Source organism: Lynx canadensis, chromosome E2 (genome assembly GCF_007474595.2).
Source record: "Lynx canadensis isolate LIC74 chromosome E2, mLynCan4.pri.v2, whole genome shotgun sequence".
Taxonomy (NCBI): domain Eukaryota; kingdom Metazoa; phylum Chordata; class Mammalia; order Carnivora; family Felidae; genus Lynx; species Lynx canadensis.
In genome coordinates, this window is record NC_044317.1 from 27,365,794 (window position 1) to 27,392,649 (window position 26,856).

Here is a 26,856-nt window from a genome sequence, read left to right on the forward strand (position 1 = left end):
TGAAGTGTTGGTGATCTTTTCAGAAGGATTCATGGCAGGGGCTTTTCTGGCTGGCTCAGTCAGCGGACTATGCAACTCGATGTCAGGGTCATGAGTTCAAACCTCACGGGTGGCCTAGAGCCTACTTTAAAAAAAAAAAAAAAAAAAGAAAAGAAAGAAAGAGGATTCACCACAGTCGCCCTCCAGATACAGGATATGATGAGAAGCCCTCCTGGCACCCATCCCCCATCTCGCGGGCAAACCACAACCACCTTACTCCCAAGGGCGGAGGAAGTCCCACAGCCGCTAGGCGCACAAAAGAGCGCGCCTTACGGTAATTGCCTGGGGACAACTGCCTGCTCCTGTCCCAGGCTGGGCGTACCCCAGCACCTCGGAGAAAATCTCCCCCCCGCCCCCACCGCGGGCCAAGTGCCGCACCACGCTTCTCAACATGCGTGAGGTTACTCTGGTAAATCCCTTTGTGGTACAAAGGGGAAACTGAGGCCCTGTGAAGGGCAGAGACTTGCTGCTCCACGGCCACTCGGTGGCAGAGCTGGCACTAGGAAGAATGCAGGTAACAAAAGTGAACATCTGATAAGCGCGCCCCACGTGCTGTCCCGGCACAGGCGGTGCCCACTTCGGCTGCGGGGCGCCTAGTGCGTCGTTGGCGCTCTGGAAGCCTGAGGCGGGAAAGCCGAACCCCGCGGGGGCCCCCAGACCCTGCCTTTCGTACCCCCCCACCCTCGGCCCCAAGCGGAGGTGGGGCCTCCGTCCGGGTCCCGCTCCCTCTCTAGCAGAGCCCGCCGCCCCGGCCCGTGCCCCTCGCCTCCAAATCAGGCTGGTGCCCCCACCCCGGCAACTCGGTGGGCCCGGGTCACATTGGGGCTGCAGCTTGCCGGGGCCCACCGCCCCCGCCCCGCCGTCTCCTCTCCCTCCCCTCCCTCCGGGAGGGAGGAGGAGACTCGGCGGCCCTCCCTCGGCCCTCCCGGAGGAGGCCGCGGCAAGCCCCGTGCCCGCTCCGCCCAGCCGCGGCGGGTCGGACGTCCGGAGCCCGCGGGTCCCCGGCTGAGGTGAGCGGGGGCGGCAGCGCTGGGGGCAGCTAGCCACTGCGTCCCGGGAACTCCCTCCAGGCCGCGAACCTTCCGCGGGAGGGAAGGGGTTAAGTTGGGGGGCGTGCTGGAGGAGAGGGGCACAGCGTCCGCAGCAACCCCCAAACTCCGAGAACTTCCTAGCCCTCTCCCGGGGCTCCCCAACTTCCCGGGGCCCCAGGCCTCGGGTGTAGAGGGGTTGCCGGGAGTAGGGGGCAGGGCAGGGCCGCCTTCGGAATGCTGCGGGCCGGGACCGGACGGGAGGGGGGCGGCGGGCGGGGGCGGAATTTGGAACTCTCCCGGGGGACCCAACGTGGTCACCATGGCGAGTGCGGGATGGACGGGTTCAAGGGCCAATCGGAGCGCGGCGCCACCGCCCCAAGCCAGCGGCGGCCGCCAATGGGGGCCGCGCGGCGGGGTGGGCGGGACCGCGCCGCCTGGGGCCGGGAGCCCCCTCTGCCCTCCGCCAGCAGCTAGAGGGAGCGGGGCGTCTTGGCCGGACCGGGGCTGCTGGGGAAGGGGCGAGGAAGTGAGGGTCGACGCGACTTCTGGCCGTGGGCGGGCAGAAAGCGCATTTCTGGAGGGAGTTGGGGCAGTTAGAGCGATGGCTCAGTGCGAGGAGAATGGAGTGGTCCTCAGTTACCCCACCGTTCTAATAGTGCCAATTGATGATAGCTGGCAAACCCACTCTCCGCCCTGGGCTCCTGTTTCTGTGTCTTAAGTGAGGGTTGTACAGACCTGTGTGGGGGTTGGGTTGGCTCTGGTCGGTTCAGGTGGCACAAGGTCTGCCCACTTTGTTGGACAGAGCTTTTAGGAATCTTGTTAGTGCCTCTCCCCATCGTACAGGCAAGGAAACCGGCCCAGACAAGACAGAGAGTTGCAGATATCACACAGCCTACCAGTGGCACAGCCCTGACTGGTGGGATGTCTGCTCTACAAAAGCGAATAGTTCAAGGAGTCGCCGAGAGGCCGGCCGGCCCCGGTGAAAGGCTCTAACTCTCTCCCATACCAGCTATGCTTGGCCACTTGGCCCGATGCCTGAGGACCCCCTCTTATAAGTGTTCCCAGGGGCATCATGCCCCTTAGGCAGACTTAGCCCAGGAGGGGAAGAATCCAATCCCAGCAGTCCAGCCCCACCCCCCCCCCACGCCCCGCCCCCACTTTGCTGCTGGTCCTCTGGGTGGACGTGGGCAAGTCGCTGCTCCTCTGGACCTAAGTTGGTCCATTGTAAAGAAAGGAGTTCTAATCAGTGATGTAGGACATCTTTGTGGCTCCTCGTCTGAGATGGGGGTGCCTGGGATAGTCTGCTCCCCAGGGGCTCAGGTCTAGCTGGCAGGCCCTGCTTACCTCCCTCCCTCCCTCCCTCCTCTCCTGGCCATCCAGTGGCTGGAGCCCAGGCAGCAGGTCCGAGGGACAGGTGCCCGCAGTTTGTGGGCTGACCAGCCTTGGACCCTGCACTTATCCAATCAGGCTGTCCTCTGCGGTTTCCTGCTGGGCTCTGCTCCCTGCCCACAGCCAGGCCTGTGGCCATGGGCAGCTCCAGAGCGCCACCTGAAAGGTTCTGGAAGGACACAGCGGGGTTCTTAGCTTGAGGGAAGAACTGGGCCGCTGCGTAACCCCCAGTCCCCTCAGCTGGCCCCCATCCAGCCTTCAGCATTGCTCCCTTCTCTAGCTGGATAGTGAGAGTCATCTAAACATGCTAAAGACAAAACACAAAGTTGTCCTCCTGTGGGCCACTTAAGCTTAAGTAAGAGGCCCAATCCCTAACCTGGCCATGAAATGACCTCTGACTTTGACCTTGGCCACAGACAGGCTCACACACCTGCCGGTCTTGGAGTCTGGCTACAAAATGACTCTTTATCCTTAGGACAGTTCAACCCTCCCTCTTTATAAGGGGATCCCTAACTGCTGATCTTCTATCCATCAACCTAGAAAGTATTTATGTGTCATCTGCTGTATGCTGGGCCCTGTGCTGACAGCCAGAGAGATCAAGATTTCCTTATGACCATTGCCTAAGAACAGGGTGGTGTGCCAGTGCTTTGGAAACACTCGCGTGCTCTATTTGAGATCAGAGAAGGCTTTCCAGAGGAGGGGAAAGTAAAGGTGGGTCTTGAAGGATGTGTAGGAGTTCGCTGATGGAGAAAGAAGGAGGGAGAGACCTTCTAGACAGTAACACAAGCAGCAGGAACCACTGGTCACTTTCTGTGGACAGAGTAGATGAGGGCCTCGCCTGAGGCAAGTATTGGATCAAAAGATTCTAGTTTCTGTCCTAGAGTGAGCCCACAGCTTCCTGTAGCAGTGAGGACGGCTGTGGGGCTGGAGTTCGGGAGCTCTGAGTCCCACTAAGGGGGACTGCCCAACTAACGGGATGCAAGGTCACAGTTGAGCCTTCTGCTCTCCACCCGCCAGCCAACTTGAAGCAAATCCTGTATTCAAGGCCTGTCCTAGAAGCTGTGGGTGGCACAAGCGTCCCGTCTGGGCCCGGGAAGCCTGCGCTGCAAGAAGAGAGGGCAGCTGGCCAAATGTGGCTGCGACGGTTTGTAGGGCTGTGCTCTCTGGGGAGGAGGAGCTGGAGCTGAGGAGATCGAGGCATTTCCTGGAGGTGGCAGAACTGAGCTTGAGGGATGGGTAGGGGTTTCGGAGACTGAGGGGCAGCGTTCCGAGCGGGGGAACAGCCTGAGCAGAAACCCTGAGGATTAGAGCAGGAATAGACCCGTCTGGCTGGTGGGAGGCAGGAGAGGGGAGGGTGGGGTGAGGAAGGCTCTCTGGGGCCTGTGGTGGCTGGTCCCTCCCCGACCTGCTCTTTGGGGGGTAGTGACACCCTAGGGGAAGCAGGAGGCCACACACACACACATACAAACCACACACCCTATGGGAAGAAGGCACTGAGCCTGGTGGAGAAGGGGCAGGAAGGGCAGGGCGGCGGCAGTCTGTCTCTGTAACTGTGACCTGAGCCTCTGTGTTGCACGACTCTGGGTGAGTGTGGTGAGCGTCCGTTACTAGGGCTCTGTGTGTGTGTCCCCAGGGCTGTGTTGTGTGAGTGGGATGGGAGTGAGGGTGAGGGGAGGTGTTGCTAGGCAGGGTCTGGCTGCCGCGGAATCTACGTGGGGTGCAGGGTTCCTGGTGTGCCGGGGGGTGGGCTTCTCCAGAAAGCCAACCTTGGGGCCCCCACCCCTTTCCACACGTATGTACACACGGCCCCCAGGGGACTCTGGGCTTGCAGGAGGGCTGTTCAGAGCCCCTCTTTCCCCGCTGCTCCCCTTCCTCCTCCCCCAGCCCCCAGGAGAGACTGAGCCAGGCTGCCGGGAGGGGCAACGGGAGCTCCGTCTGGAGCCCACCCCTGCCTTTAGTGTGGGCGCCTGGAAGCCATTAGGGGCCTGGGTGGCGCCTGCCCTGCCCCTGAGCGACAGGCTTGAGATTCCTGGAAAGAGCCCACCCCCGCCCCCTCACTGCTGAGCCCCATGCCAGGCCTGGAAGCTCCCGGAGGCCAAGAGGATATGGCAGTGGCCCCCTCCCTGCCACCCTCTCAGTTTAGGGGCTGCAAGAAGGGCCCGGCAGCCGGATCCTGGCGGACCTCCCCCCCACACCCCAGAACCAGCACAGGGCTGGCACTGGGATTTCCTGCCTCCTCCCCTCCCCCTCAGGCCCGCACATTGTTTCTCTTTTCCAAGAGCTTCTTCTCGTGGAGCTGGGCCAGGGAAAGGCGGAGAGGCGGAGTGTGTGTTTGTGTGCGTGTGCATCTGTCTGTCTTAGGGGTGAGTATCGGCACGTGTCCGTGTGTACCCATCGGTGTGTTTTCACGTGCGCGTCTTCGGGTGCCTCCGTGACTCTGTATCTACAGGGGAGCATCTCCGTGCATCCGTACCGTGGTGCGTGCATAGGGGTCCATCCCTGAGGATACGTGCCTTCCCGTGTCGCTCTGTGTCTGCGTTTAAGCGTGTGGGATTGCACATGTGTCTGCAGATGTGTCCGGGTGTGCGAAGATGTCTGCGAATGCACATGGTATCTAGGCCAGCCACCTCACTGCACACACAGAGAGCCTGTCGGAGGGCACGCAGCCTGCCAGGGAGGTGGTGGTGTATGGGGAACTGGAAGCTAGGTCCGTATGGCTGTGTCTGGGTGTGTGACTTTGTGTAGCTGTTATTGGCATCGAGACGTACACGTGTGTCTATATGAAACTAGGGGTGGTGACGAGGCATCACCATGTAGTCAGGTGTCCCCAACCTGGACTGTAAAAATGCAGATCCCCAGCCCCACACCTACTGACCATGAGGCTCTGGCAGGGCGTGGGGGAGGTAAGGCCCAGGAACAGCATTTTAAGCGAGTATCTAGGTGAATCCGAAAAATCCCTTGATCAGGAAGCACTGGTCTCCCTCACTCCCACGCCACCCGCATTCTACAGGCGGAGAAATGGAGGCCCAAAAAGGGGCAGTGGCTTACACGAGGTTGGTGACAGAGCTGGGCCTTTAGAACCGATGCCTGGTGACGGTGGACAGACAATTAACAAACAGCCAACGGACGAGAGAAATACAGGAGGATCGCCGGGCAGCACTGACACGCGAGCGGTCACGAACGTAAACTGCTCCACCTGACGGTAAAACCCGCGTGTCTGGCTGCACAGGTGGAGGCAAGACAGGCAGAGCAGTGGAGGTGACCTAGGTTGGCACTGCCTGGGGAGAAAAGAACAGGAGAGGGGCTGGGGCGCTGAGGGAGTTTGCCAGGGCGAGAGCAGGGCCGTGGAACGTGAGCTGAGTGAGGGGAGCAGGGCTGGGGGGCGGGGGGGGGGGGTGGGAGGCGGGTGGTGCGGACCGCGAACAAGTGGTGGGATTGAAGGATTTTTGTGATTGGGACTCCTAGAGGGAGCGAGCTCGGACTTGACGCTAGAGGGGGGTCACCGCTATTGCCAACAACAAAGCGTGGCCAAAGGTTGGTGTTCTTTAAAAATGTTTATTTTAAGAGAGAGAGCGCTCGAGCAGGGGAGGGGCAGAGAGAGAGAGGGAGAGAGAGACTCCCCAGCAGGCTCTGTGCTTGGGTCGGGGCTTGACCTCGTGAACCTCGAGATCACAACCTGAGCTGACGTCAAGGGTCAGATGCTCAACTGACTGAGCCACTCAGGTGCCCCCACGTTTGCATTTTTAAAAACTCACTCTGGGGGCACCTGGGTGGCTCAGGCGGTTAAGTGTCCAACTTCAGCTTAGGTCATGATCTCACCGCCTGTGAGTTTAAGCCCTGTGTCAGGTTCTCTGCTGTCAGCGCAGAGCCTGCTTCGGATCCTCTGTCCCCTCCCCCTCCCCCAAAATAAATAAACTTTAAAAACAATTAAATTAAAACTCACTCTGGCTGCCACTGTTCAGAATGGATTTGAAGAGTGGCACGTGGGTGGCTCAGTCGGTTGAGTGTCCAACCAGCTCAGGTCATGATCTCACGGTCCGTGGGTTTGAGCCCCACGTCGGGCTCTGTGCTGACAGCTTGGAACCTGGAGCCTGCTTTGGATTCTGTGTCTCCCTCTCTCTCTGCTTCTCCCACTTCTCCCACCCTGCTTCTCCCACAGACTCACACTCTGTCTCTTTCTCAAAAATAAAGAAACATTTCGGGGCGCCTGGGTGGCGCAGTCGGTTAAGCGTCCGACTTCAGCCAGGTCACGATCTCGCGGTCCGTGAGTTCGAGCCCCGCGTCAGGCTCCGGGCTGAAGGCTCCGAGCCTGGAGCCTGTTTCCGATTCTGTGTCTCCCTCTCTCTCTGCCCCTCCCCCGTTCATGCTCTGTCTCTCTTTGTCCCAAAAATAAATAAACATTGAAAAAAAAATTTAAAAAAAAATAATAAATAAAGAAACATTAAAAAAAAAGAAAAAAAAAAGAATGGATTTGAAGAAGGCAAAGGTGGTTCCAGGGGGAAAGCAGAGAGGCAGTGGCTGGGCTCACCCAGGTGGGAAATGATGGTGGTGGCCTTGACAGGTTAGCGACAGAGTAGGAAGAAGGTGGATAGATCCTTGTGACATGTGGCAGACAGACCGACAGGAGTTGGAGGTGACGGGATGAGGGGCGTGGGGAGAAAGCAAGATTCCAGAATGTACTCCACAGCATGAAGGAGTGAGGAAGTGCTCTTCTCCCAGAGGGGGCATCCAGAAGGACGAGCTGGTTGTGGAGGGAATGGAGAAGGTGAGTTCCAGTTCAGCCAGGCTGAGTCTGAGTTATCTGAGGAACATCCTGGTAGAGGCGTGGGAGGTTCCGGTGGGGCACCTGGGCTAGAGAGAGAGATTCAGGGCTGGTGACGACATGGTGGGGTGGCTCAGGCCAGGTGGTGAGAGACAAGGAGCCCCAGGACTGGATGATGCCGCCACTCAACAGATACACCCAGGTTGTCCCGGGAAGGCTGGCGGGAAGCAGTTGGAGGGTAGGAGGAAGACCTGGAGGGCACGGCGTCCTGGATGAGGGTGACGCAGGAAAGCAGGAGAGGCTGACGGTGCCCACACTAGAGAGGGTGCAGCAGCGAGGGCTGAGACTTGCCCAGTAGGTAGGTAGGGCAGTGTGGCCGGAAACCAGCCTGGCGTGGCCTGATGAGAGAGGGCAAAGAGACTGAAAGGGTGGACGGGCCTTGACAGGGAGGAGAGAGAGGAGGGGAGAAGGGGGGAGGATCGTGCCAGGAGAGACTCCAGCAGGGGTGAGGCCCCCTAGAGAGGGCATCATTGGCACAGATGGGAGAAACCGGAGAGGGGACCTTTGACCCAAAGAGGGACAGCCCTTCCATCCTCTTAGGGCCAGAGAGAAGGGGGCCATGGGCCTTGGAACAGGACCTGGAGGGAGTGCCAATCTGATGGCTTCCCTTTTCACTGCAACTATGACATTAGATCACCTGCTGAGAGTGGGGGTTAGAGGTGGGAGGAGGATGAAGAGGGGACAGAGAGGGCTGGCCAGGCAGTGTTGGGATTAGCTGGTGTTGAGGCACTTTGTTGTGGGGCTGAGTCCCGCCAGAAGCGCACTGGAAAGGAAGGGATGGCTATCGGGGCAGGGCCTTGGGTGAGGATTTGTGGGAGACGCTCTGCTGAATGGGGAAGGATGAGCCTGATGTCCCAAGAGAGGCTGCTGCTGGCGGTCAACACAAGGCCACAATGGAGGGAGAGGGGGACAGGCTGGGGACAGAGAGAGGGCATGCGTCTCACTTTTCTTTTAAGTTTATTTATTTTAAGAAAGAGGGGGTTGGGAGGGACAGAGAGACATAAGGAGAGAGAGAATCTCAAGGTGACTCCACACTGTCAGTGTGGAGCCCAGCTGCAGGACTGGAACCCACAAACCCTGAGAGCATGACCTGAGATAAAATTAAGAGTTAGATGCTTAACCGACCAAGCCACCCAGGGGCCCACATCTCACTTCTTTTAAAGTGATGGGGCCCACAAATAGCAGAGTCCAGCAGTGGGACCGATCCCTCACCACGCCACACCCCCACACTGCATACGGGCTTATTTCCATCATACCACCAGAACACGTGTTGCATTCACCAAACCCTCACCAGTGTTTGCATTTGGGCTCCCAGACACAGTATCTGCGATCAAATCCGAGGCTTTAACCCACCTTGAGTTGAGCCTCCCTTTCCCCTTAGGTAAATGGCAGTCATTTCCCTGGAGTCTATTGAGAGGAATAAATGAGACCCTAGGCATGGTACCCGGCCTGTAGTCAGCCCTCCACAAATGTCATTGCCATTGTCATCATATGCTGGGACTAAAACAGTGGCCGAGAGCCAGCCCCTGCCCTCAGCAAACTCACAGGATGGGAAGCAGACAGGGATACAGATCAATGGTAGGTGAGGTTGGTTAGACTAATGATGGAGACACAGATGGGGCTGGCCACCTGGCCTGAGGCGGTCCGGGAGGACTTCTAGGAGGAGATGATATCTCAGATAAATCTTACGGATGAGAGTTAGCCCAGCGCAGCAAGAGGCAGGGAGGGGACTCCTTCAGCAAGCACGCATGCTGCATTTGGGGTGGAGATGGGGAAGTAGTACCAGCCATCCACCTTGTGAGATTGGACTTGAAGGTCAGGGAGAGCAGATCAAGGTTTCAGATAAGCTGCCTCGGCTGCAGGGTGAAGGGACCATAGGGTGGTGTCTGGAGGCCAGTGAGGAAGCGGTTACAGGCCCTTGCTCACCACTACAGCCTCACTGGGACTTTCCTGAAGCAGACCGTTTCCCCCCTCCTGCCTTTGCTCATGCGGTTCCCGCTGCCGGTTTTGCCCTTCCCATGTCTGAGCTTATGGGTATGGACAGGTGGTAGCCACGACCTAATAACGGTTGTGTTCTCCCACAGGTCCAAGGAAGAAGCGTCCCCCACCCAGTGGCCAGGAGAGCGGTGGGGAGCAGTGGCCATCATGCACAGTCGTATCGCCTCCGCCGGGCGTCCCCCGTGCCGCCCCTGAGTCCGGCCGGAGTTGGGACGCAGGGCCCGCCCGCGCGGCCGCACCATGAGCCACGGGCCCAGCCCCCGACTGGCCGAGTCCCCGCAGCTGTCCAAGGGCAGCCTCCTGACCATCCTGGGCAGCCCCTCGCCGGAGCGCATGGGGCCGGCCGACTCGCTGCCGCCCACGCCGCCCAGCGGCACGCCCTCGCCGGGGCCGCCGCCCGCGCTGTCGCTGCCGCCCGCGCCCGCGCTGCTGGCCGACGGGGACTGGGAGAGCCGCGAGGAGCTGCGGCTGCGGGAGTTGGAGGAGGCGCGCGCGCGGGCGGCGCAGATGGAGAAGACGATGCGCTGGTGGTCCGACTGCACCGCCAACTGGCGCGAGAAGTGGAGCAAGGTGCGCGCCGAGCGCAACCGCGCGCGCGAGGAGGTGCGCCAGCTGCGCCAGCGCCTGGACGCGCTCACCAAGGAGCTGGCGGGCGCGCGGCGCGAGCGCCAGGAGGCGCAGGGCGAGTGCGAGGCTCGGGGCCGCGAGCTTGCGCGGCTGCGCGGCGCCCGGGGGAACGCCGACAGGACGCCGGACGGGCCGGAGCCCGAGCGGGAGCAGGAGCCGGTGCGCGACGTCGGGTCGGAAGTGCCCCAGGGCAGCCAGGTGCGCGGCGCGCGGGTGGGGCTGTGGGGCTGGGGACGAGGTGGGCTCCTGGGCAGGGCCTTGACACCGGGGTCCGGAAGGGAGCGCTGCGAGACTCCGAAAGGGGGATAAGGAAGGGCTTGGTGCCCTGGGAGGTTTCACTCCCCTGGGTCGGCCTCTGCTCCCCAGGGCCTCAAGAGGCCATTCTTCGGGGGAGAGGGAGATCGCCAGGGTGGCGAGGCCTGGGACCTGGTGGTCCCTCCACTCCCACATCTGAGCAGTCAACAGAACCATGAAATCGTCCCTTTGGGGCAGGAGTATGATCCAAACAGTTGCCTAGTAGGCGTCCATTAGCATCGCAGCTGAATTCATTCATTCTTTCAGCTTGAATGGGGGGCGGGTAGGGGTGAACATCTATAACCCGTGTCATCAAAGCTGAGGGGATGGGGGATTGTCAGGGCAATAGGGGCACAGAGAAGGTCCCTGAACCAGGCTTTGGGAAGGGGGCTTCACAGCTTTCCTGGAAGAGGTCCCATTTCAGCTGAGACTAAACGGATGTGGAGGAATTAGCTGTGAAACGTGCAGGCAGACATCCTAGGCATGCAAAAGCCCAGAGGCTGAGAATAACAGGTCCCGTCATTCAGTGGGCACCTACACAGAGCACTAAACTCTGCGTGTGCCATATCTAGTTAATTCGCACAATCCCAAGGGGTGTTTGCTTTGTGGATGAGGACACTGAGGCGTAGAGAGATTAAGTACCAATGTCTGCCAGCTGGTGACTGGGGCGTTGGGTAGTTGAACCAGGTGAACTCCAGGACCCACTGTAATAATCAGTCTGGCTGGAGCATTAATGGTGGGTGTGGAGGGCAGCATCCCCTGACCCAGCAGGCCTTGTAGGAGCAGAGTCCAGACTCACATTCCTCCCAGCTCCATCCCCAGACAGGCCAGCTCTTCCAGCTCAGATTCTTGGCTGCCCCTTTCCCTCCCCTTCCATCCCTGCAGGCTGGAGTGGGCACTGCTGCCTCCTGGTGGCTGAAGCCCCGCCCCCCCTCCCCAGGCCTGCCTGGTGTTCGGAGGTGGCATTCATTGCTCTTCTCTGGGGCAGATAATGACAGCTCCTGTCAGCCAGCCTCAGGTGCTATTCCTGACCTGTCCTTGTTGTGGTTGCCAGTCACAGCCCCGGAGGTGGCAGTGCAGTGGCAGGAACCTTGGGATTACAGTCTGAGGTTTTTTCCTCCAGCCTAGCCAAGGGGCTGCTGGTGGTGATCAGGGTCTGGGTCTGAGACTCAGAAAAAGCCCCTTCCCTCCCTGTTTCCCTGTTTATGAAACAGGACTTTGGACCAGGTGGCGTCCAAGGCCCCCACCCAGACAGTCTGAGATACATTAGGAGTAGAGTCTCTCTCCCCAGGTAGTTCCCAGGGCCACTGTCCCAGTCCAGATAGGGAAACGGAGGGCCAGACCGGGAAGGAGTTGGCCTAGACTCATCTAGAAAGGTCACAAGGGAAGCCAGGCTGGAAAAGAGTCCATGGATGTCTCAGGTTCGTGGTCAGAGACAGGGGCAGGCTGAAGGCGCCAAGGGGTAGGGGGAGGCTGGAGGAGAGGAAGAGGGCTTGGCACTGAGTTAATAATCCCTCAGTGCTTCCTGTCTGGGAGCTGGTTCTGCTCACAGGGACTGCCTGCCTGTGCCTCTTTTACCATGTCGCATATCTCCTGGTGCCTTAGTGTTGGCACGTGAAGAATGGGATATTCGAGCCGGAATTCCCTTTGAGAGAAGTTAGGTCTTATCCATTATAAGTGTCCCTGCTTCTGCTTCCATTCACACCAGTGTCCCACCATATGCTTGCATACTTCCAATGGCAGGGAGCTCACCATCTCCTGCAAAATCTTCTCGGATACATTGGTGGCTGACTCAATGCACAGTTCCAGGAAGTGAAGGGGGAAGCCCAGAAGAGGGGGTGTCTCTCCTTCTCCAGGGATGGAGAGGCAGGCTACGGAAGAGGAAATTGGGGCCCAGAAGGGCTGTGTGATTTGCCCAAGGTTACCTACAAGCTGATCCCAGACCCCGGGCCTGGGAAAGGCCAGGAGATTGGCCAAGAGGGGGGCTCAGCTGCCACTGGTCCATCCTCCGCCTTGGTCCCCACAGGAACTGGAGCTAGTGGAGAGCCTGCTGAAGAGCAGACCAGAGGAGCCCGAGGGCTGCTGGGAGGCACGCAGCGTGGGGGCCGGGGGCCCACGGGGCAGCTCCGGCCGCCAGGAGCGCAGCCGGCTGCCCTGGGAAGACACAGCCACCATCGAAGAGGGTGCATCCAAGTTGACCGCCCTGCGGCTGCGGCTAGATGAATCCCAGAAGGTGCTACTCAAGGAGCGAGAGTGAGTCCTGGGAGGGAAGCAGGGCCCCGGGGGGTGGACCCAGCCACACCAGGGCACCCTCAGAATCACAGAATGAAAGTCAGTGTTGTGGAACGTGAGGCTCGCTGCAGGTGAATGGCACTACTTAGGGCTGAGTCTTGGAACTTTAGAGCAGCGTGCTCTACCGGAGGACCCAGTGCAAGGTTTGGTTTGTTGACTTATTTTAGTAATTCATTAGTTAAATAATATGTATCGTGCATTTACTCTGGCAAACCCGTGCTCGGCAGTGAGGATACCGCTCTAAATACGACCAAACCTCCCCACCCCTGGCCTCACGGAGCTTTTCTCCTGGCAGGGAGAGGGTGCCTTGGACAGTCAGGGAGGTTGAGGGGTTGCCGATGGGAATTCAGGTTTGGACTGGTTGAGTCTGAGATGACAGGGAGACAGCTGGGGACATGAGGAGTCTGGAGTTCGTGAGGTGGATCTGGGCTGGAGGTAAGAACTCAAGAGTCAGCAGTGAATAAGTGATACTGGTAAAGCCACGAGCCGGGTGAAGGGAGGTCAGAGACGGAGCCTTGGAGCCAACCTAGTTTAGAGATTAGAGGAAGAACCAAGCAGGAGACGAGACAGGAGAAGGGAGTCCCGGAAGGGACAGGGAAGCCAGGAGCACCTGTTTCACAGAGGAGTCAGTGAGCAGTTGAATTGATCAAGTAAGGAGAGGACTAAGTTCTGACCCGTGGATTTAGAACAGGGAGGTTCCCGGTGACCTTGATCAGGGCACAGGCCTGATTGCAAAGAATATTTTGTAACACCCTTTTCTGTCCAGAAATTAAATGCATAGATAGTGTGAAGACAGAGGTCAGTGTGGTGCTTCTATAATCACGGAACCCCAATGGTGGCCCACAAACTCCCAGAAGTGAGGGCACAGATTCCCTCTCATGGGCCTCAGACAGAACCAGTCCTCCTGACACCTTGACCTTGGACTTCTAGCCTCCAGAACTGTGAGACCATAAATTTCTGTTTAAGCAAAACAGACAAAACTCAACCTGTTTCATTAACTGAAATTTAAAGCAGAAATGAGGGGAGCCTGTCATAAAATATATGTATCGTGACATGGAAATGCTCAGGCCCAGCTCCCCTAGAAGAAATAGTGAAATGCAGTCGACCCTTGAACAATGTGGGGGTTAGGGGCACTGACCACCCCCCGTGCAGTTGAAAATCTGACTCCCCAGAATTGGACTCCCCAAAAACTTAACTAATAGCCTACTGTTGACCAGAAGCCTTACTGATAATGTGAATAGTTGATTAACACTATTTGATTAACAAAATGATTAACATATTTTGTATGTTATTTGTATCATATGCTGTATTCTTATAATAAAGTAAGCTAGAGAAAAGAAAACATTAAGAATAGGAAAGGAAGGGGTGCCTGGTTGGCTCAGTTGGTTAAGCCTCTGACTCTTGATTTCGGCTCAGGCCATGATTTCACGGCTCATGAGTTCGAGACCCACATCAGCCTCTGGGCTGCCAGTGCGGGGCCTGCTTGGGATTCTCTCTCTCCCTCTGTGTCTGCCCCTCCCCTGCTTGGGCACATGCGTGCTCTCTCTCTCTCTCTCTCTCTCTCTCTCTCTCTCTCTCTCTCTCAAAATAAACATTTTAAAAAAAGAAAAGGAAAGGAAAATATACTTACAATACTGTACTGTATTTATTGAAAAGTGTGCATGTAAGTCGATCCGTGCGGTTGAAATCTATGGTGTTCAGGGTCAAATGTAGTCAGCATCTGGTAACTTTATAAAGAATGATAGCGATGATAACCATACCAGCAAATACTCCGAGCCAGCCACTGTCCTGCAGCCTTATGTGTGTTCACTCAGGTAAAGTCACCTCCCAGGGCGGCTACAAAAACGGCAGGTGCAGGTGTGTGGGGTTAATAACTCAAATACACAAGTGCTGTCTCTTTGGTGACCAGATTTCCTGAGAGATGAACAGCCTTTGGTAGAGTTCTGAACAAAGCAGAGCGCGACGTTCCCTCAATTTACACAGCGATTCTGTTCCTGGGGACCACCACGTTATACCGAAGATACTTTCTGTTTATATGGGAATCAGCCTGAGGTTCAAGCCTCAGATCCTTTTCACACCCAGGGATATCCAACAGGACATGCACGCGTTACAGGGATGCGGGACAGTTCCTGGGTGCACAAGATGTCCTGGACGTTGACTGCAGGACGTAGGCACGCCTTGTCCCTGCCCACTAAATGACCCGATCATGCGTGATTATCAGACATACCTCCTAGAAGGTGGCATTGTCTCCTCTGAGAAGCCCATGTTAGACGTATGACACGTCAGGCTTCCGGAGAGTGGCGGGGGGGCGGGGAGGGGCAGTCGTGAGGCACAGCATGCTGAAGAGTGATGATAAGCACAGCTCTTCGTTGAGCACCTACTGTGCGCCAGGGCCAGGCCTTGTGCTGTTTACTCACAGCATCTCATGCATGCGCAGAGCAGAGTGCAGAGTGGGGATCGCAGGAGACCCACCCAGGGATGATGACAGGAAGTGCCCCCTCCATCTAAGACCCACTGGACAGTATTTTCCAGCTTTTCCAACTCCAGAACCCTGTGTGCAAACCAAGCCTTACGGGGAACCCCAGTACATAAAACAGGAACAGACGTCATATTTGGCAGTTGAGCCTGAGACACTTGCCCAGGATGGCCACTGCCCTGGAGTCTCGGTCACCTCCCCACATCGTAAGCTGGGCACCCGCGGTTGTGCGTGGGGTTGGGGGTACCCCTCCAAAAGGAGTGCAAAAGCAGGGTGCCTGCCACAGTGTGGGGTGCCAGGGCCTTGAATGCCAAGGCAAGGACTTTGGACACGGACTACTCCTCCGGTGCAGACCACCGGTGAGGGCTTTCAACAGAGGGCCTCAGTGAGCTCACCCCCATGTCTGCCTCTCCTCCTCCTCTCTCCAGGGATAAACTGGCACTGAGCAGGAACATTGAGAAGCTGGAAGGGGAGCTCAGCCAGTGGAAGATCAAGTATGAGGAGCTGAACAAGACCAAGCAGGAGATGCTCAAGCAAGTAAGTCCTGGAGCTGACGGTCTTCCTAGGAGACGCAGCACTGCGCTGCTGAATTTCAGCAGTGGGAGCAGGAGACAGGGAGTTCAGTCATTTCCTCGCCAAGCACTGGCTGTGTGCCATATGCTGTTCTGGGTGCCGGGGCAGGCGATGTCCCTGCCTTCAGAAGCTCACCTTGTGGAGGCCACGGGGTGGGGCCCGGGGGATACCGACAGTAACCAGGCAGGTACGTTCATAAGCTCTGAAGCACTCGAATGAGAGAGATGGGGTGGTGGGTCACGAGTGTCCTCTCTAGGGGCGCCTGGGTGGCCCAGTCGGTTAAGCGTCCAACTCCGGCTCAGGTTATGATCTCACAGCTTATGAGTTCAAGCCCCGCATCGGGCTCTGTGGTGACAGTGCAGAGCTTGGAGACTGCCTCAGATTCTGGGTCTCCTTCTCTCTCTCTGCCCCTCCCCTGCTCGCACTCTGTCTGTCTCTGTCTCTCAAAAATAAACATTTAAAGAAAAAAAGAAAAAGAAAAAAAGAATGGCCTCTCTTGGAGTACCTGGGTGGTTCAGTCAGTTAAGTGTCCAACTCTTGATTTCGGCTCAGGTCACGATCTCACAGTTTGTGAGGTCGAGCCCCGGGTCGGACTCCGCGCTGTCAGCATAAAGCCTGCTTGAGATTCTCTATGTCTCTCTTTTTGCCCCTCCCTGCTCTCTCTCTCTCAAAATAAAGAAATAAAGTACATAAAAAAAATAAAGGTCACAAAATCTTAAAAGAAAGAAAGGAAGGAAGAAAAGGAAGGAAGGAAGGAAGGCAGGCAGGCAGGCCTGCCTCTCTAGGAAGGTGATGTTTGAGGCAAGACCTAGAGGAATTAGAAGCCATCTTTGAGACTATATGGGAGCAGAGTTCCTGGCAGAAGGCACAGCAAATGCAAAGGTCCTGCGGCCAGAATAAGCCTAGTGTGTGCAGGAAACAGGCCAGTGTGGCTGGAGGGTAGTGAGAGAGGAGGTTACAGGGGAGCCAAACCTCACTGGGCTTTGTAGACTGTGCTGAAGGGGAGGAGTCTGGATGTAGCATTCATCGGGCACCTAGTGTGTGCTCTCACTGATGCTTCGGGGGGGTCGAGGAGGCTGGACCCTGATGTCCCCATTTTATAAATGACAAAACTGAGACTCCAGCTAGCAGAGAGGGGATTCCACCACGGTAGCAGGGGGATTCGGGGTAGGCAGAGATCCCCCTGGAGGGCCGCTACTGCCTCCTGTGCAGGCCCCCATAGCCACCAGGGGGCGCAGCCACCCAGAGAAAGCCTGTGGATCAGCTGCATTTCCAGAAGGTGCAAAGATCCAGACCTCAGAGCCTGAAACTGCCCTGGAGGCGACTAAGGCTGGTCTCGTGGTAGAATCTCTTGGGAAATATCCTAAAACCCTCACTCTCCTGAAGCAGCATCTTTGGGGGATGGGTCCAGGAATCTGCCTTTTTAATCTTTTCAAATTATGAAGTGGAATCATTTGCAGAAAAGTGAATAAAACATGAATGTGCAGTTTAGCAGATAATTATAAAGATTCTCTTTTGTAACTGGCTTCTTGCCCTCACTATTATGTATTTGAGGCTCATCCGTGTCGTTGCACAGAGTGGTAGTTTGTTGGTTTTCCTGCTGTGCAACAGGGAATGTGCAACTCTGCCAGAATCACCCCAGGCGATCCTGACGTGGCCAGCCCCGCACCCATACGCAGACCCTGTTCGGGTCTATTGTGTGCATTCAGCCAACACAGGGTTACCCAGGGCCGAGACCATCGGGGATACAAAGGTGGGCAGACAGGCAAGCTCTCTGTCCTCCCAAGCTCACATTCCAGTGGGGAGTGGGACAGAGAGTAAAGGAGGCACCCCTTGTAGTTAGGGAGGAGGAGAGGGGCCTCCTTGAGGAGGGGGCATTTGGGCCAAAGCCTGAGAATGAGTAAAGTCAGTCCTGTAAAATACCTTGGAAAGAGTGCCCCAGGTAGAGAGAGCCGTATGTGCAAAGGCCCAGCGGTAGACAGGAGCTTGGTGTGTTTGAGGACTAGAGCCTAGAGCACAGTGAACTAAGGGGAGAGAGGTGGGAGATGAGGCTGAGGAGAGATGGACGAGGGTCCAACCACGCAGGGCTTCATGAGACCATAGAAAGGAGGCGGGTCCTTATCCTAAGCAACCCAAAGATGGAGGTATGATTGGATTTGTCTTTTTAAAGAGCTCCTTCTAGGCTACTCTTGTGGAAAGTGGGGTGACAGGGGCCACGAGTAGACACTGGGAGGCTAGCGGGTAATGAGGTCGGAAGCGTGAGATGCCAGAAATGGCACAAGTGGTGGGATTCAGGCTCTGTTCTGGATACTCTGTGGCCCACGTGGGCCCCACCTCAGACTCTCTGCAGAGCGTTCCTGCACCGGAGCCCATCCCCCAGAGCTGGTTCCAGATGCACCCAGGTGGTTCTCACATAACCAGGCTGTGCTGTATCCTGCAGCTCAGCATCCTGAAGGAGGCCCACCAGGACGAGCTGGGTCGCATGTCCGAAGACCTGGAGGACGAGCTGGGTGCGCGGTCCAGCATGGACAGGAAGATGGCCGAGCTGAGGGGTGAGGTGAGGCCGCGGCTGGGAGCCGGGAGAGCTTGGGACTGGGGGGAGCCAGGGGCATTGTCTCCATCAGCCGACCGCTCAGAAGAGGGCAAGAAGCAGGCCTGTGCCCTGAGGTGGGGACCAGCCACACCCCGGGCTCCAGCCTGCAGGGGGTGACGGGCCTCTCTCCCACACAGAGACCAGAAGCTCCCTCACATCCTGCACACCGTGAAATCAGCCCAGGTTAATTATAGCTGCTGCAGCCGGATCTGCTTCCTGGAGCCAAAATTGGCTACAGGAGGAGACGGGGAGGGGGAGCATCTAGCCCAGACCCTGCTGTCCCTTGTCCCCCGGAACCCTGACCCCGTCCTGCCCTGTTGTAGATGGAGCGGCTGCAGGCGGAGAACGCAGCCGAGTGGGGTCGCCGTGAGAGGCTGGAGACCGAGAAGCTGGGCCTGGAACGGGAAAACAAGAAGCTGCGGGCGCAGGTCGGGGACCTGGAGGAGGCGCTGGCCCGGCGGCGGAGGCAGACAGCCAGCGCGCTGGACTGTGACCTGCGGGCCAGCCAGGCTGCGCTTTTCGAGAAGAACAAGGTGGGGTAGCGGGTGGTACGGCCGGGGCTGGGGCACCCCTGGGGCCCCGTGCAGCCAGGGCAGAGCGCCTGCGGGGTGTCCAGCTCCAGCCCACTGGGGGCCGGGGACCCCTGAAGTAACGACTAAGGACAGGGGTGGCAGTCGCCCTAGAAGCTGCTCCTCCTGGGTGCCCACCGGGGGCGAGGCTTACCGAGCACCTTACTGGGAGCCCGGCCCCGCGCCAGTGCTCTTTGTTCGTTGTGTCGCTTAAGCCTCTTAATCCTCCAGATGTCCATCGGGCACCCGCTGGGTGCAGCCTTGTTGTGGGCACTGGAGGCACGGCGGCGAACAGGCAGGTGCCCTCTGACGCCGAGTCCTCCCCCGTCTCCCCTGCCCCGCAGGAGCTGGCAGACCTGAAGCACGTGCACGGCAAGCTGAAGAAACAGTTCCAGGAGAAGGTGGCAGAGCTGGCACACGCCAACCGGCGGGTGGAACAGCACGAGGCAGAGGTGAAGAAGCTGCGGCTGCGGGTGGAGGAGCTCAAGAAGGAGCTGGCCCAGGCCGAGGACGAGGTGAGCACCCGCGGGGGCCCGGAGGGCGGCCTCAGACCTCAGCCGGGGTAGGAGTGGGGCGGCAGGGCCCTCCTGTGTCACTCTGCGCCGGGCCCCCGGTGCCCGGCATGAGCCTGACTCTCGGGAGGTGCCCAGGGTAGAGCGGGATGTGGGCGTCCAACGGATGGTAAATAGATGCGTGTGTAGCAGCGTGGGAAGAAAAACGGGCGAAGAGATGAGTAGTCGAATAGACTAATGGATGGATGAGTGGGTGGATGTGTAGGAGGCACAGGTACCACATAGATGTGTAAATGGAAAGACGAGAGAGTAACTCCGTGGATGGATGAACAGAAGTATGAGAGAACAGATGGACAGGTGGATGGGGAAGGGAGGGGGAGGAGGGAAGAGGGAGGGATGGAGAGGATGTAACGATAGATGTATGAAAGGTGAGTGGATGGGTGGGTGGATGGGTAGGTGATTGGATAGATGGGTGGGTGGATGGGTAGGTGATTGGATAGATGGATGGGTGGATGGGTAGGTGAGTGGACGGGTGCATAAATGACAGATGAGTGTACAGATGTGTGGAAAGACAAATGACAGTGCAAAGATGGCCAGATAACTGATTGGATCGGTGGGTAGAAGGATGAATGGACAGAGAGAAAGAAGGACAGAAGGATGGAAAGATGGGATAATAGGTGTGTCTGGGAGAGTGGAAGCAGATAGACGGGGCGGATGGGTGGCCGGCTAGAATAAGCAGTGGTGAGTGGGCAGGTAGGTAGGTATCTCCATGGACAGATGCTATTCCACGGCTGAATGGTCAGATAAACAGACCCACAGGGAGAGACGGGCAGGTGGGTTGATAGCTGCGTCAGTAGCTTGGGGTGTTGGAAGACGTGTAGACTTGGAAGGCAGGGGCGCAGCAGATACAGAGAGGAGCAAAGGGATGCTTCCTTGGAGGAGGTGGGCCTTGGTTTTGGCCTCGATGGACAGACAGGGATTGCTCTTGGGGAAGGCAGAGGAATGGCAGGAGTGGCTGGCCCAAGGTGACCCTCACGCTCTTTCCCTGCTCACCCGCCAGCTGGACGAGGCCCACAACCAGGCACGGAAGCTGCAGCGGTCGCTGGACGAGCAGACGGAGCAGAGCGAGAACCTACAAGTGCAGCTGGAACATCTGCAGTCCAGGTGAGCCCGGCGTGCAGCAGGAGGGCCAGCGGGGAGAGGATTCCCGGCCGGGGCACAGAAACAGGGCAGAGAGACTTCCTCCCGGTCAGGGTTGGAGCCCCAAACTCCCGCTAGAGGGGAAGGCAGTGAAGGAAGAGATCCAAGACCCCTGGGGCCAGAATCCTGTCCCCTCCAGGCAGGAAGGGCCAGGGTCAGGAAACCAGGGAAGGGGAGTGCAGGAAGTGAGACCAGCTGGGAGCCCTGGAATCATCTCCTGTGACCTGCTGGCAGGCAGGTGGGCGGGTGGTGAGAGGGAAGGAAGGGCGGCCAAAGAGGTCGGGTCCTAGGTGGGGCAGCGGGCAGGGACAAAGGGTCTGGAGAGTCATGGCCAGGAAGAACAAGCAGCCCCCAAGGTCCCCGGGCTGGGGTGACCACAGGCCAGCTGGGAGCTGAGGAATCGGAAGGCAGGGAAGCATGGAGGAGCCCCGGCCCTGATGGTAGACCCAACCCATCAGCTCTGGACAGGACGCGACCGCGTTAGTGAAGGATGACCTCAGGGTCTCTGGGGCACCCAGCTAGCACTCTTCATCCCTTCCCTGACCACCCCATCCCTGGACTCTGTGCACTCTCCCCGGGGCCATAAGGTAACAGAGAGCCCAGCCTAAGCCCCTGCCTACTTCGTAGGTGCCCCCCCAGCCAAGGGCATCATGACCACTATACTGACCAACTTCCTGTGCCAGGCCCTAGCCAGGCCCTTAGTGGCATCCTATTATTTCACAGAACAGAGAGATACGGGCTCTGCAGCCAGGCTGCCCGGGTGGTGGGAATCTGCACTTAGTAGCTATGTCAGTGGTCAATGTGGTTTTGCTTGGGTCACTTGCTTAAACTCTCTGTGTCAGTTTCCTCCTCTGTAAAAGGGGGATGATACAGTTCTTACCTCGCGGTTATTGTGAGTTAAATGGGCTTATAAAAGTACCTGGCACATAGTAAGTGCTGCTACTGCTGTTATTGCCTCTGCCCCCGGGGAGCCCCTCGGGGCTGTTGGGGGGGTACTTATATTTGGGACCCATGTTGTGCCTCAAGAACCATGCTCCTATGAGAGAAGGGAAGTAGAAGATATTTTGTTCTAGGGAGCTGGCAGACGAGGAAACTCAGGCCTAAGAAGGTAGGTGTCTTCACGGCCACACAGTGGACCAGTGTTCTGGCCAAACTGCCCCCTGGCCATCTGTGCCCTGATTTACTGAGCACGTGCCATGTGCTGCCGTGTGTGGAGTTTTCATGGCTGGGAATTCAGGCTATGAAGCCAGACCTGAAGCCATGTGACGTGGCCAACCTGGCCTCAGTTTCCCCGTCTGCCTGGGACGAGACCCATAAAGTGTTGTGCAGGGGCCCAGGCACCAGTCCAGGCATGGCCGGCACTGGCCACTCTACCCCCACAGCACACACCCCTCAGAGGCCGCCTAGCCCCGGGCTTTCCCGCAGTGTTGGCCACATTCTTTGGGAGCCATAAACTCCCCAAATGGACAGGCAGGCTCTACCCAGCCTCTCAAGTGCTTCCAACAGGGAGGGCAGGGCTGCCCAGGACCGCTGCCTCGTTTTATTTTCCAACTTTTTGTGCTTTAATGTTCCGGGGACAGCTCACTAAATCACGGCCCAGTAATGGAGGCCCCCGCCGGGGCCCCTCCCTGCCGTGTTAATAATTCATGCCTTCCAGTAAGATGCAGCCAAGGCGGCCACTTGCTGGGGGATGGGCATTTCCTCCACCAGCCCTTGTAAATTTTGGCTTTAGGAATTTGAATGTGGGGAAGAGCGAGGGCGGAGCACTTTCTCACTGTCCCTGGGGGGGTAGGGGACTCAGACCCCCAGCCCCAAACTCTCTGCCTGTGATCTTTGGAGCCTGACGAGGGTTCAAATCCCAGCAATATGACCCTAAGCGGCTACTTTACCTCTCCAGCCCCAGCCCACCGTGGAGCCCAGCCTCACTCACTGCTGTCCGCGGGACTAGGCAGATTACTTGGCTGCTCTGTGCCTCAGTTTCCTTGTCTGCCAAACGGGGATGAAGTAGCATCTCCCTCACCTCCGTGGTTTCTGGGAGGATGATGGGTGATGAGGTGATGGATGAAAAAGGCCCAGCCTGGGGCCTGGCAGCGGGGAAGTGCTAGGGAAGGCTTGGCCACTTGCAGCTGACAGACTCCCCTGACCGTCCTGTCACCCGGCCCCACAGGCTCCGAAGGCAGCAGCAGAACGCCCCCCTCTTCGGGAAGATCCGAAGCGCTCGCTTCGGCACTGAGGAAGCCGGGGACGGAGCCAGCGACCTGGATGAGGATGAGGACCTGCAGATCCAGGTGGCCTAGAGCTCCCAGGGCCGGACAGGACTGGCCCGTGGCCACAGGCCCCTGGGTGCCTAGGCGGACCGGCCGCTCGGACTGGTGCAGCCACCCGTGTTCCCCGCCACGGCTGACTTCCTCCTCTCCCAGGGTGGGGGTCGACCGTCCCACCCTAGCAACACCTCTTGGAAGGGAAGCCATCGCCTGTGTTTTATACATGTATATTTTATGTATGTGCGCGGGGTCCTTGGACCCATCTGATGTTATAAAAACAGGACCGCTCCCGGGCCCGGTCTCCACACCCCCATCCACCCAGGACCTTCATGCAGGGGCGAGGGGGATGGCGAGGGGGACTGTTGGGGCCTCGACCCAGGCTGTGTCTTTGAAGCTTGGGGGTCAGGTGGAGCTGTTTATAGTACAATGTGATAAACTCAGCCTTTTGTAATAAACCGAGTTTGGGTTCTCAGGGCAGAGTCCTGAGAGTGTGGCAGATGTGGGCAGCTGGTGTAGGGGACAGCACCAGCCTGCACCTGACACCTAGCCCGAGCTCAGGAATGTCAAGTTACGTAACGAATGACTGAATATGCAAAAGAACGAATGAATGAACATCTGAGCTGCTAAATGGTCGGGAATCCGGCTCCCATGAGGGGAAGGAAGAGGTACAGTGTGTGTCTGATCTGAGAAGAAGAGACTTCCATTCTGCTGCGGATGGATTCAGATCTCTGCCTCTGCCCCTTCCTGGCTGTGCAACCATGGGGAAGTACCTGACCTCTCTGAGCCTCAGTTTCTCCATCTGTAAATTAGACATCTCATACAGCTATCGTGAGAATAAGATGAGTTCATCTGGAGCTCAGTAAAGGTTAGTTCTTATTGAAATACGTGAAGGTGTGCGCCAGAGAGGGGGGATTTGCCCGCTGGGTTCTGCCGCATGGGATGAAGTTCAGGTGACCAGAGGTAGGTGTAAACACAATAAATAATAAATCCTTGTATCTTTACCCCAGCCCTGCTCTAGGTAATGAAATTGCAGGTAGTTTCCATGTTATTTTTGATGCTTAATGTCTAAACCCTCTATAACCAGCAGATTTACGTTAAATCTGGTAGAAACTTACTCAAAACACAATAGCATACATTTTTGAATCTGCAAGTCTAGGTGGCATTGAGACACCTGCCCTTGGATGAATTCTCAGCAGCAGGCCTGCTTTCTGCAGAAAGAGGCTCCGTCAACATTGTGTTTTAGCAGGCAGAAGGGGTGAGTTCCCTGTGCTCAGGGGGTATGCAAGGAGCAGTTGTGGCTCTGAGCAGGGGCCTGGCACCAAAGAGGAGTTCGCTTCAATTGGGAAAGAGACTCTGTGGCTGTGGTGGGGAGCTGCACCCCGTGCTTTCTCTCTTGTGGCCCAGTCTGAGGGGGCCCCCAAGGCCCCAGTGCTGGGCCGTAAGGGGTGTCAGGAGCCCAGCTGGTGATCAGTGACCTAGCAGTGCTGGTGAGGTGGGATTTGCTATCGTGGCGGAGAGGCGTCAGGTTCCCTCCTGGGCTCCAAGGGCAAAGGAAGGAGTGGGTGAGACCCAGCCATGGGGAGCCCCCCTCCCTCCACCATGGGTCTTTCCCCACAGGCCAGAGCCAGCGGAAAAAGCGCTGTGGGGAGAAGGGAAGAAGACCCATTTCCTGCTGGGGCCTTTCTGTTTTCTCTCCCAAACAGCAAGTCAGTCCCAGAAGGGGCTGAAATGCTGCCTGCCCTTTGACCCCCAGGAGCCAGGCCCTCACTGACAGCAGCCCTGAGAGCCGCCTCCCCAGGCCCCGGGCAGACCTGCCGACCTGCCGGTAAGGCCGGCTTCCCCAGACTCCCTGGCACCCCTGGAGAGAGTGTTGAGCAGGGACCCCATTCCAGCCCGTCTGCGGGCAGGGCCGCTCCCGAGAACGGCAGTGAGGAGAGGGTCTGGCCTCCCCCATCAGCCTCCAAGGGAAGATCAAAGTCTCGGGGGGGGGGGGGGGGGGGGTGGCAGACGCGGAACTGGAAGATTCTCCAGGCCTGGAATGTGCTGCCTCCCTGCTCACAGCCCGTTCGTCCTGCGTTCGCGGTGGTGGCGGCAGCAGCTTTGGCTCACGTGATACTTTGAAAACTATATTAAACGCATTGCTAATATGAGCAATGGGAAGCTTCTCAGAAAAATGAGGGTTTCCTTCTCATGAGGAATCGGCACATCGGACCACGTCGGGTTCACGCTCACACGTGACTGCAGCCGCTGGGCGGAGGGGCAGGTGCTGCCTGGCACAGGCACCTGGGCGGGCCATAGTCCCCACCGCTCCCTGCAGCCTTACTCTTCGTGCACCTCATTCACATCACTGCCCGGCCCCCGGAGGCACCTGAGGGTTTTTCCTCTGGTCCGGTCCAGTCTCTCCTTGAACAGGTGAGGGAACTGACCAAGAAGGGGAGACACTGGCCCAGGGTCAGGGTGAGGTATAGTCAGTCCAGGGACACGCGTCAGCCATGAGCTCGGAACTCTTACCGGCTCCTCGTCAACACAGGGGTGACTTCCGAGAACGGGTAACCGTGTTGAGCCACGCCGTGCACTTCACACCCACTGAGGCAGGCGCTACCATCATCTTCCCACTTTTCACCGAGGATGCAGAGCCTCAGAGGGGGCAAGTAACTATCCCAAGGCCACACAGCTGGTTGGTGGTGATGTTGCCATTCCAGGTCCGATGGATCCGAGGCCAGAGTCCGAGCTCTCGAGGACGGCTCCCTACCCCACCTCTCCAAGGCAAGGCCCCACGTGGTGCAGCCCCTGCCCTCCCCCACTCCACTTCTCCAGAGACCCTGCAGCTCCAGCCAAGTTGCACCCCCTACTGCCACCAGCCTTGCCCCTCCCCCATCAAAGCCCCACCAGTCCTTCAAAGCTCAGCCTACTTTGTTCATTCTTAGAGTCTTAAGGGGTTGTGTACTCGTCTGCTTCTCCTGCCTGCCCTACCAGATGCTCCTGGAGGCCAGAGAATCCTGCCAGCAGCTGTCACGGTAGCCTGGACTGAATGGGCATCTTTGAAAGAGGGAAGGGAGGAAGGAAGGAAGGACAGATGGATGGAAGGTATGGTAGAAGGCTGGAGCTGGAACAGGAAAGAGAGGGAGGGAGGGAGAAGGATGGATGGTTGGATGATATGATAGAAGTCTGAAGCTAGAAAAGGAAGGAAGGAAGGAAGGAAGGAAGGAAGGAAGGAAGGAAGGAAGGAAAGGGAGGAAGGAAGGGAAGGGAGGAAGGAAGGGGAGGGAGGGAGGAAGGAAGGAAGGAAGGGAGGAAGGAAGGAAGGAAGGAAGGAAGGGAGGAGGAAGGAAGGGAAGGGAGGAAGGAAGGGGAGGAGGAAGGAAGGAAGGAAGGGAGGAAGGAAGGGAAGGGAGGGAGGGAGGGAGGAAGGAAGGAAGGAAGGAAGGAAGGAAGGAAGGAAGGAAGGGAAGGAAGGGAAGGGAGGGAGGGAGGAAGGAAGGAAAGGGGAGGGAAGGGAGGCAGGGAGGGAGGGAGATGGATGGCTTGGTAGAAGGCTGAAGCCAGAACCACCCCCCAAATCCAGCCCCACTGTAGTACCTGCAGGACTGGTCCTGGATGGGACTCTGTGCTGGTCAGATAAGAAGTCTCCCAGGGCAGAGGGCCGAGTACGAAAGCAGCAGCAGCCCAGGGGTGGTGGTGCCAGGCCTCTCCTCACAGGCCTGGGGTGCCCAGACAGGCTAGAGAACCGGCTGGGCCAGACTGCCCCACCCAGCCCCTCCTCCCCCTGCAGGGACAGGCTGGGGGCTCTGGAGCCAGTCCTCTGAAGGCTCGGCCTCCTGACGTCATTTTGCCAACCAGACTCTACTGGGCAGCCCCCGGGGTCGCCTGCATTGAGATCCGTACCCGTACCCGGGAGTGACCCTCCCCCCTGCGCCCCAGCCCTCCAGATAAACATGGTATCGGGCCCCAGCTCTTTCCAATTGGCTGTCTGCTGGCTTCTATCCCTCTGGGCTTTCATTTCCCGATCTGAAAATGAGGACAATAGCACCTGGGTTGTCCAAACCCACGTCCAACAATACAACTTTACTGTTAGTATTGTTTTCCTGGCTTTCCCTATGCTCTGCATTCCCTCCCAAGAATCCAGTGCCCTGTCTGCCTGGGGCCTGCCAGCCACCCTGGGCACCCCTCTGGGGCA

General features: G+C 57.9%; 1 protein-coding gene across 2 annotated transcripts; it reads left to right on the forward strand.

Annotated features, from left to right (window-relative positions):
- Window positions 1-629: 629 nt before the first annotated feature.
- CCDC102A (coiled-coil domain containing 102A) lies at window positions 630-23,685 on the forward strand. 2 transcript variants are annotated; one of them, XM_030297695.2, is made up of 9 exons: window positions 630-1,049; window positions 9,366-10,104; window positions 12,227-12,453; window positions 15,397-15,505; window positions 17,982-18,098; window positions 18,458-18,667; window positions 19,048-19,218; window positions 20,276-20,379; window positions 22,583-23,685. In XM_030297695.2, exons 2-9 carry the CDS (start codon window positions 9,520-9,522, stop codon window positions 22,710-22,712), a joined length of 1,653 nt encoding a protein of 550 aa, XP_030153555.1. In that variant the 5' UTR covers window positions 630-1,049; window positions 9,366-9,519; the 3' UTR covers window positions 22,713-23,685. The 2 variants fall into 2 exon arrangements, with proteins under 2 accessions (XP_030153555.1, XP_032447296.1); XM_032591405.1 differs by lacking the exon at window positions 630-1,049 and adding an exon at window positions 2,638-5,661.
- Window positions 23,686-26,856: the final 3,171 nt, after the last annotated feature.

What these genes read in the sequence shown, in the direction of transcription:
- CCDC102A (XM_030297695.2), top strand. Translation starts at nt 9,520, where the DNA reads ATGAGCCACGGGCCCAGCCCCCGACTGGCCGAGTCCCCGCAGCTGTCC. An exon ending in GTGCTACTCAAGGAGCGAGA is followed by an intron (nt 12,454 to 15,396) that starts GTGAGTCCTGGG and finishes TCCTCTCTCCAG; the next exon opens with GGATAAACTGGCACTGAGCA. An exon ending in AGCAGGAGATGCTCAAGCAA is followed by an intron (nt 15,506 to 17,981) that starts GTAAGTCCTGGA and finishes TGTATCCTGCAG; the next exon opens with CTCAGCATCCTGAAGGAGGC.